The following is a 10,839-nucleotide window of genomic DNA, read 5'->3' as shown; positions in this document are numbered from 1 at the left end:
CACAGAGCTGCTCTACTGACAGACTCGGGAATTGAGTCGTTCCCGGAGCCGTACGCTGCTTTAACACCCCTGTACGGATTCTTACTCAAATGTTCCCTCAACCACTTCTCATCCTCAGTTCCACATGCAGCTCTCCTTCATAACAGACTCAGTGTTCACAGTCATATTTATTTATCTACTCATTATGTACCCTAATCCGCATTAACTATCATTACCTCAGTCTTGCACCTTTAACTTCATCTGCTGTCACTTTCAATGGCTATAACTCTTTACACATCTCAATTTATCACTAAACTGTCCACTAATATTCATGCTTACTCAGCAATACTGTATATATATATATATATCTATATATATATATATATATATATAGATAGATATATATATATACATATACACGTTGTATACTGTACAGATAGATAGATAGATAGATAGATAGATAGATAGATAGATATGTCTATCTATGGATCTATCTATCATTTAGTAGCAAAGAAAGTAAGAATAAAGGGCTGATTTAGATTATTATTAGTGGTTTGTTGGCTCCCCCTGGTGGTTGTGTAGTGGCAACACACATACTGCTATTAAAGGTTTAAATGTTATTTCAGTACTAAGTAAAAAGTTTTATTTAATTATAGTAAATTAAACAGGAGTTTTTTGTTTGTTTGTTGCCTTTCTTTATTTAAATAATGATAATTATGTACTACTAATTTAAAAACTATGGACACTAATCACTACCGATTTTATCTAAACTACATTAGTAAGCTAAATATACAACACACATATGATTTGTACATATTAATTAATTATATACCAGGCAGGTTTATTATACAAAATATAATTCAGCATGTAAATCATTGCCATGTGATATGTTACAGTATGAACAATATATGGGTTATTAACAAAATAATTTCTATTTTCAAATGCTGCTTTTCAAACAGTAAACACAACGGTTTATCTATCTTTTTCCCCTCCCCTTAAAGGTGCTTTAAAAAAATTATTTCACTTGAAAATTTAAACTTAAAACTTGAATTTAAAAAATTTATATTAAACTTTAAATAATGATCAAGAGGGCTAAGGCACTGAGTTACTGATCGGAAGATTGGCGGTTCGATCCCCAGCTCCACCAGGTTGCCACTGTTGAGCAAGGCCCTTAACCCTAACTTCTCCAGGGGCGCCGTATCATGGCTGACCCTGCGCTCTGACCCCAGTTACGCTGGGTTATGCGAAGAAGGAATTTCACTGTGCTGTAATGTATATGTGACAAATAACGGCTTAACTTAACTTAACTACTGTAAAAAAAAAAAACATAATTCAAGAAATTATCTTTACAGAGAACTGTCAGCACACATGGTATATATATATATATATATATATATATATATATAAATATATATATATATATATATATATATATATATATATATAACTTTCAATATTCTATAAGATGTTTCCAAGATTATTAGAAATAGGTACAGAAATAAATGATTAGAACAGTAGAATTTAAATGGATAAAAGTACAAAAAAAACAGGCACGTTTCAATATAAAAACCCTGGAGGGAAAATATGATATTATATTCTAGTTTTTTTTTTATTTTATAATAATATATATTATATGGTTTATGGTTTAGGATAGAATTCATCACTGAAACTCCTAAGTAAGATTTCTCAGTAGGACTACATTTCCTGGAAAGGCGGCGTGCGTCATGACGTAACGACGCAATGACGCAGGACGTACGGGCTACGTGTTCAGGTCGCGACCGGAAGTGTTTGAGCTGAAGGCTGTGATGTGTTGATTTCTGTAGTGTTGGCAAAAGGAAAAGAAACCTGAAGTGGCTGATTGAGTTTAAGAAACTCGGCGAGGAAGCAGGTGAGTAAATGATCTGAATCTATAGGAAATGTAAACGTTAAATATGCGCTTTTTTAGCTTTTTAAGTCGTTTCTCACAGCGCTGTCGTGGTGATGATGTCAACCCAGGCCTCAGGCTTCTGCAGACACACACACACACTCACACACACACACACACACTCAGGTTAGCATTTCAACAGCTGTATGTTTAAAATACAAAACAACATTAATAATAGAAGAGCATCCAGGAGAATATAAACATCCCAGTTTACAGCAGAGTTATAAAGGTGTGTGTGTGTGTGTGTGTGTGTGTGTGTGTGTGAGTGAGTGTCACTCCTCATACACTCTGATTGAAAGTAATGAGTCATTTGTTGACAATCCTTTAAATTCTACTGACTAGTGGTGTTTATTAGGACAGACATGTGACCTGGATACACACAACAGGACTTCTTATTGTTAACCAGTGGGTGTGTGCACTGATCAGCCACCAGGAGAAGTGAAGAACATTAATTATCGATTATATACCAGGACGGTTTCTTACATGTCATGCGGACAGCCCGGGTTCGATTCCCTCCCGGTGCCCAAACCCCAGCTGCTGGATGCCGTGCCGGTCCCAAGCTCAAATAAAATGGGAGGGGTGTTTCAGGAAAGGCATACGGAGCTGGAAGTATCAGAGATGAAGATGTTGAGGTTCTCTTTGGGAGTGACAGTTTTGGGGATAAAGTCAGAGAGGTGGTTCGGACATGTTCAGAGGATAGCTTGTGAGGGTATTGGTAGAAGGATGCTGAGGTTGCAAACGCCAGGCAGGAGGTCTAGAAGAAGACCAAAGAGAAGATTTATGGATGTAGTGAGAGAGGACATGAAGTTAGTTGGTGTGAGAAAAGAGGATGCAGAGGATAGGGTTAGATGGAGGCAGATGATTCGCTGTGGCGACCATTGAAAGAGAACAGCCAGAAGACAAAGAAGAAGAAGACTGGTGACAGGATCGCAAGCATCCATGGCTCATCTATGGGGGCATAAGGGGGAACCTTTAAAACATTGAACATTTATGGCATATATATATATTACACCTTTTTTTTCCCTGATTTTCTTCCTAATTTAATCATGTCCATTTCCAAGACTATCACGTGTTTCCTCCGAACCATGTGATGCCAGCCGTTTTCCTCGCACCATTGGGGATGGAGTAACACACTTGGAAGAAGATAAGGCAAGCACTTTACCACCGCGCCACTCGGAGGCCCACGTGTTACACATCAGAGCAGTCGAGGGTTACAAGGGTCTTGCTCGAGGGCTTAACGGCGGCAACTTGCGTGTTGCTAGGATTTGAACCTGGGACCTTCCGGACATTAGGCCCGACACCTTAAACACTGAGCTCACTAAGGAGCTGATTGGTTCATTCAAACACTGATCAGCCGTAACATTAAAACCACCCAGGTTAACTAGGTATGAAAAATTTTGTAAGAAGAAAAAAATCTTGGTAATTTTCCACTTCGTGAGATGTTTAACAAAAAGATGCAGTGGGGTAAGGGAAGAAGAGGAATATTATTATTATTATTGTTATTATTATTATTATTATTATTGAAGGCAGATGTATTAAAGCTTCAGTAAAAGTTTAATCTAATGCTCTAATTGTTCTTATTGTAATAATGTGTGTGTGTGTGTGTGTGTGTGTGTGTGTGTGTGTCAGCATGTTGCCCACCACAGCGTACTCCCCACAGAAACAGACCAACGGCAGCCTGAACTCCCGCGATGCCGCTCGACACACCGCCGGTGCGAAGCGCTACAAGTACCTGCGCCGCCTTCTGCACTTCAAACAGATGGACTTCGAGTTCGCCATGTGGCAGATGCTTTACCTCTTCACCTCGCCGCAGAGAGTTTACCGCAACTTCCACTACCGCAAACAGACCAAGGACCAGTGGGCCCGCGACGACCCCGCCTTCCTGGTGCTGCTCAGCATCTGGCTGTGTGGTTAGTGTATTCACACACACACACACACACACACACACACAATATTGTACAGGACTTAAACATTAAGCTCTTGTATTGTAGAGACCTATGCATTCCTGAGAAAAAAAACAAAACATATACACACAAAGATTATAATACAAATAATACAGGGTAAGTCTAAAATGATCTGCACTCAGCTTCCCATCAGCGTTTCCGTTCACGTCTCCTGTCTCTCAGTCACCGCTGTGCAGGTGTGAACGTGTTACTTCAGTTCATCTGTAACTGCGGTGCGAGCAAATGTTAGCGCCCCACTTGTGATTTGCACGAAAGTAGAGCAGCGTTCTCTGATTGTGTGTTTTTTTGTTTTCGTTTTTATTATGATTTGAGGGTGGACCTGGGGTCCGTTCTTCGTACGTCGCTAACTCAGTTAGCTGGATTTGATTGTTGTGGATTTGTCCTGATCTTGGATTGTTTCGTTCTTCGATGCGCTTCTAGCATTTGTTGTCATAGCAACATATCCGTAAGCTTGAACCTGCCCGGGAGCAGGTTTATTTCATGAAAACAGGATTTAGCCTGCGCTCCTGGCGGGTTATGATTGGTTGAAATGGCGAGGTCACATCTGATTGGTTAAAGAGCATGACTGACTCACGTGGAAAAAGAAAAGTATATGCCCCCTGCCATGGACTCCCCCCCACTCTCACACACACACACATAATCGCTATAAAATATTATATATGAACATAAATGCATAGGTTTATTGTTATCAAATATGATATTACTATTATAATAAACCCTAGGCACGAGACAGCCGTCGAGACCATTATTACAAACTCTATTTTGTAACATTTATTTTTCAGGGGTTTGTCATAAAAATATGCTAATAAATATTTATATATATTAAAAATTAATATTGTATAATGATAAATTGGACGAAACTAATTTTATTATAAAATAAACAATATAAAAGTATACATAATATTTCTATTTTTTCATATACAACATATTTATTTTCATATTGCTTATTTTATTGTCTCATGTAATTTGTAATTTGTAAACCATTAACCTATGAATTTATGTTCTAATATAATATTTGATAGCGATTATGTAGGGGGGGGCAATCCATGGCAGGGGGGCATTTCAGCGCATAACACATGTTATAAAAAAAATTGAGCCGCTCTTTTTCCATTTCATCAACCAATCGGAGGGCTTGTGATCAGTGTTTCTACTGTCGATGCATATCGCCTTTTAAACCAACGCACGAGCGCGCAATAATCCTAGACAACTCAGTCCAGCTATACTAATCATCAACAACAGGTGTGCTCAAAGAACCGACTTAGCCGGATCGTAATTAGCACGATGATCTCATCTTAGATGTGTCAATTCATCTCGGATGTGTCAAGCGACGTACGAAGAACGGACCTCTGGAGTAGAATACTGTAAACAGAAGAGTTTGGATATCTGCAAACAAATTGTGGAGTGAAACTCTAAGGAAGATGAAAGGTTTTTTTTTAAAGAGAATCATTACTGGTAACGAGACGCGGATTCCTCACAACGAGCCTGATAGTAAACGGCAGTGTGTGGGATGGAGACATCCTCAAGAAAAAGTTCAAAAGTCAAAACCATCAGCTGGCAAATTCATCAACGCCTACAGTTTTCTGGGATTCTCACAGGTCAGAAGTATTGGAACAACATCAGGGAAAAGCTCCAGCAATCAACGGTGCTCGTTACAGTGAGACGCTTATTGAAGAGCTGAAGACTGAACTTTTAAACACAGAGGACTGATATCTGAGGGCGTTGTGATCTTGCATGACGACGCACGTCCGCACACTTCTGTCCACAATGTCGACACTCTGGAAAAAAAATGGTTTTAAGGTGTTAAAGCGTCCTCCCTGCTCAAGCAGCTCAAACTTAAATGTTTTTTAACGAAGGAGTACAAGAGCTTTTCGACGTACCGACAGAGTCTATGAGATTATGTTGATAAATCATGTATTTGTCTTTTCTAAAAGTTATTTAAAAATAAATGCTACAGCCAGAGTGCGGATAATGTTCGACTCACCCTCGTATATTTACAGTTAGTTTCATTTCATATTAAAAAGGCGAAAGAAATACGATCAGACAGGCCGTATCATGATGTCACGCAGGCTGCATTTACAGTGTGTGTGTGTGTGTGTGTGTTAAGAGTAAAAGTGTTTTAATTGTTGTTGTTGTAATTTAATGTGTATTTTGTCCACAGTGTCCACAGTGGGCTTTGGTCTGGTGTTAGATATGGGCTTTGTGGAGACGCTGAAGCTCTTGCTCTGGGTCGTGTTCATCGACTGCATCGGCGTCGGCCTGTTGATCTCCACCCTCATGTGGTGAGACTTATGATTTCGTGATTTATTTAACTAGGTATTTAGCTCCACCCCCACATATCATTACACAGCTGACAGAACCAAATAACTGTGACTGGAGCAGCTGGCGACTGACAGTTAGTGTAATTAACAGGGTGAAGTAGCTTTAAATTCCTCCTGGTATTTTTAGGAATTTAGGAATTACAGAAGGATCTGGGGTTCAGCCTTGTGCTTTGTAGGTCGCCTCAGGAGGGTATGTGACAAACAATAATGTCACCTCGTCCCCTTCCGATCCTCCAGCACTGCTCGACTGGTCACTTGATCTAGATGTCTGTAGTCACTGGCGATCTTTAAACGACGGTTTCTTTGGTATTTAGGTTGGGACTTCCTAATGATGGAAACTTTTAAGCACTGGATAAGAACATCTAAATGTACACAACTTTATTAGGTGTGTTTTCTAACTAGAAGTGACTGGTTTTGAATGTGTCTCTTCTCAGCATGGCAGATCGTGCAGACCTACTTTTTTTTTTTTAAGTACTTAAAGTGTAATTAACGGGTGTAGGACACCTGAGACGTGGAGTGATATTTTCTTCATGTAGTTAAACATCCCAGTGCTTTAACTGTCTATTATCAGCACTCATGGAAAAGATTGCCCAACCATAATTATCATATGTAGAGTTGAAACATGTATAAAAAAAATTATCACACATTTTTACTAAGAAAAAGGAAATGAAAAAACCCACAACAAACTAATCAAAATACACACTAAATACACATTTCCTGGATTCAACCAATCAGGGAACGCAAGTGTCTTGTCTTTCTGTAGCATAAGGCGGTTTTTATTATGTGTTACAAGTTACTTCCTGCATTTCTACTGACTATTTATCACATTCTGCATATTTGCAAGTTATTTACATACAAGTAAGAAATCACCTACTGTAGCTTTAAACACTAATAATTTATAATGTGATCAAATAAAACGAGACTTAAAGGTGAGGTAAGTCTAATCTGAGTCATGTCTAATACCTGTGTGTGTCTGTGTGTGTCTGTGTGTGTGTGTCTGTGTGTTTCTGTGTGTTTATGTGTAGGATCGTCAGTAATAAATACCTGATGAAGCATCCCGGTAGGGATTACGATGTGGAATGGGGATACGCCTTCGACGTGCATCTGAACGCCTTCTACCCTCTGCTGGTCATCTTACACTTCCTCCAGCTGTTCTTCATTAACCGTGAGTCTTCATTCCTCCAGTACACATCTCCCGAGCACTAAAGAAACTGCCCATACAGTTAAGAGGGGAGGGGCAATGCACTCTCTCCCCCCGTCAATCACAGGGACACTCGGAAATCATGACCATCTGTAGCTTATGTACGCAGAAGATAGTAGATATCACTTTCCTCTGAGTGAAATTAAGTGCTGATCCAGCGTAAGGGCTGGAAAGACGTGTTGACGTCATCAATCACATAAATATGTCAACGCATGGCAAGAATTTGCCGACGCGTGGTGAAAAATGGGACTTTATCCCCAGAATGCAAAAGTTCCTGTCATTAAATAGTCTTGTTCTGACTCGTTACACCAAAATAATTAAAATGGAGAACTGTTCTACGACGGTATAATATAAAATAATCCTTGAAGAAAAGATTTGAAGAGATTGCAATTTTTCGCTCAAGTTAAACAAATTAAAATTGATTAATTGTGAAAGTAATAGTTAGACTGAATAACTGATTGAAAATGAACAAAAAAGAATATAAAAAAAGAATTACACTAATGTGCAGACGTGAAACCGTGAAAACCACCGGAGGTTACACTCATCACAGAGCGAGCAGCAGAGCAGCTGTTTTATTTTGAGCTGTACGCCAGACTGATGTGTCTCGTCTATAAAAATCCAGATACAGTTGAAACCAAATATTTACATTTACATACACTTCAGAAATAAACTTTATTGTCAAACATTAAATCAGAGTAAACTTTTTTTCTGATTTGCATCAATAAATCATTTTGCATTTATTTGCATTTATTAAATGTCAGAATCTAGCAAGGGAGATTTTTTTTTTTAAATCATCAAAGTAAGAAGTAAACATTCACTAAGACTAGACAAAAAAGAACTCCAGATGATTCGATTCTGAGCTCCTGATTGGTTAATTGATTTCATTTGGCACACAGAGCCTCTTTCTTTGACATCATGGGAGAATCAAGAGAAATCAACCAAGACATCAGGAAAAGAATTGTGGATCTCCACAAGTGTGACTTGTCCTTAGGTGCAGTTTCCAGGTTCATCTGTTCCGACAATAATACACAAGTATAAAAAACATGGGAATGTACATCATCACACCGCTCAGGAAGGAGACGGATTCTGAGTCCCAAAGAGGAACTTTATTGGTGCGAAATGTGCGAATCAACCCCTGGACAACAGCAAAAGACCTTGTGAAGATGCTGGCTAAAACGGTTAAACTGCAAATGGGTCTTCCAAATGGACAATGACCCCAACTAAGGTATTGGAGCGACATCACAAAGCCCTGATTCTCAATCCCATAGAGAATAGGCGGCACTAAAGAGGCGAAAGCCAAGAAGGCCTACAAACCTGCCCCAGTTACACCAGTTCTGTCAAGAGGAGTGGGACAGAATTCCAGCAAACTGTTGTAGAAAACTTGTGGAAGGATTCACGCAACTTTGGCCAAAGTAAAACAGTTTCAGGGCAATTCTACCAAAAACTAAGGAAATGTATCTAAATTTTTGACTGACGCAAGTAATTAAAAAAAATCCATAAAATTCTCCCTCACCTGATTCTCACCTCACATTTAACAAATGCAAAACATGTGTTAATATTTATTGATCTAAAATAGAAAAAGTTTACTCTGTTTTAATGTTTGACGGTAAAGAAAAAAAAACCGTTTTTGTGTGTGTATGTAAATATCTGGTTTAAACCGTGTTTCTAGATGAGGATGGTGTTTCTGTGCAGTGTGAACGAGTGTGTTTGTGTTACAGACATCGTGGTGATCAACTCCGACTGGTTCGTGGGATATTTCGTGGGCAACACCTTGTGGCTGATCGCCATCGGGTACTACGTGTACATCACATTCCTCGGTTACAGCGGTACGTGTGTGAGAGTGTCTTGATTATAGTGAATCTGTGTGTGTTGGTGGTTTTATTGTGTTATGTGTTTTATTACATTCATATCACAGCAAATTTCTAACAGTTAAGACTGGAGTTGACTTGTGACACTGGAGAGTTCTTCCATGCATTTAAAACTTGTCCTTGTAGAGACCCTCACCAAATCTACCATTACACATTTTTCTAGTTAAATTCATTTTTTCATTTTTCTCATTTCTTTCTTAGATTCCCATTAGCATGGCTGTCGGGTTTGAAATATAAAATGATATTGTGAAATTCCTGTACTTTAACCTTCTGTTCCGCTCTGCGTGTTTCAGCTCTACCCTTCCTAAAGAACACGGTTGTTCTGCTCTACCCGTTCGCTCTGCTCGCGTTCCTCTACGTTCTCTCCGTCACACTGGGCTGGAACTTCACTAAAGGTCTCTGCTGGTTCTACAAGTACAGAGTGCAGTAGAGGACATTCGCTTCCCGTCACTTTACAGTGTGGATTGTTCTACTCTCAGAGACTCGCACATTGTCACCGTCACTTCCTGGACTTTTGTATACTTTGTAAATAAACTGTTTGTAGCTAAAGACTGTAACAAAGAAAGAATGTGGGAAATGTTTATAATGTGTTTTTTCCCTTTTTTTTTTAAAGCTTGATTAATTTACCTGATCTGATCTGATTTAATGAAAAGCTGAGGTCTGCATGCAGACTTTATTGTGTTAATGATGGAATGTGGTTGAGGATATTTTATGCATCTTGGTTAAAACAAGTCTAGTAAACAGGCTGTCAGACTTCACTTATTCAGCTGTCCGTATTATTTATTTGTTTGTACATCCGTCTCCTTTACATGTTCAATAATCTGATGATGGACTAAAAGCAGGCAACAATTCACTATGATATTCATGTACAGTATCCATTAACATCCCTGCTATATGATGTACCTCAACATCTCAGTGAGAATGGGTTAAAATTTTTATATTTTAGATCTCATGGGTACAAAAACAAGAGACATTAAATAAAGTGAAGGATCCGTGTGTGTGAACGCTTTGTTGTTAAGAGAGATAAGAGGAACATGACCAGACTGGTGTGAACTGACAGGAGGCCTACAGTAACTTGCATCACTCTTTATGAATGTGGCATCTCAGTACAATACTCGGATTCTTCTTGGCAGACAAGATAAAAACCTGATGTGGTCTTCTGCTATTGTGGCTCGGTCACCTCAATGTCTAATACATACAGACCCTGATGCTTTTCTGATGAATGAAAATAATTAATAAACCAGTAATCTAGCACTTTTTACGTACCCATCGATGCACTAGTTTATATGCATACAGATAAGAGTGTGGAAGAAACCGAATCGTAAGTGTGACAGAGCATGATTTACTCCAAGATGAGAAAAGTAGACCATGAAAACCTTTACAGATGAATGAATAGATCAATATATGTTTATTGTCCCTGCTGGAAGTTTAAAACCAGTTTGTCTTGAAACCTTGGGGATAATAAAAAGCAGTAATGGGAAGAGCCACTATGAAAGCTAATAGTGCTAAAGATTGCTATGGAAATTTTAAATTTCTTATTTTTATCAACTTACAGTGACTTGCATGATCAGAGCACGGGGTCAGC

The 10,839-nt window shown here is 38.8% G+C and overlaps 1 protein-coding gene across 1 annotated transcript; it reads left to right on the top strand.

The window, feature by feature from the left end:
* Nucleotides 1-1,750: 1,750 nt before the first annotated feature.
* On the top strand, nt 1,751-10,246 carry unc50 (unc-50 homolog (C. elegans)). The gene is made up of 6 exons (XM_053497697.1): nt 1,751-1,867; nt 3,533-3,813; nt 6,026-6,146; nt 7,211-7,350; nt 9,105-9,212; nt 9,548-10,246. The coding sequence occupies exons 2-6, from the start codon at nt 3,534-3,536 to the stop codon at nt 9,682-9,684; spliced, it is 786 nt and encodes a 261-aa protein (XP_053353672.1). The 5' UTR covers nt 1,751-1,867; nt 3,533; the 3' UTR covers nt 9,685-10,246.
* Nucleotides 10,247-10,839: the final 593 nt, after the last annotated feature.

This window comes from Clarias gariepinus, chromosome 6 (assembly GCF_024256425.1).
Source record: "Clarias gariepinus isolate MV-2021 ecotype Netherlands chromosome 6, CGAR_prim_01v2, whole genome shotgun sequence".
Taxonomy (NCBI): domain Eukaryota; kingdom Metazoa; phylum Chordata; class Actinopteri; order Siluriformes; family Clariidae; genus Clarias; species Clarias gariepinus.
This window is presented reverse-complemented; position numbering and strand designations above follow the sequence as displayed.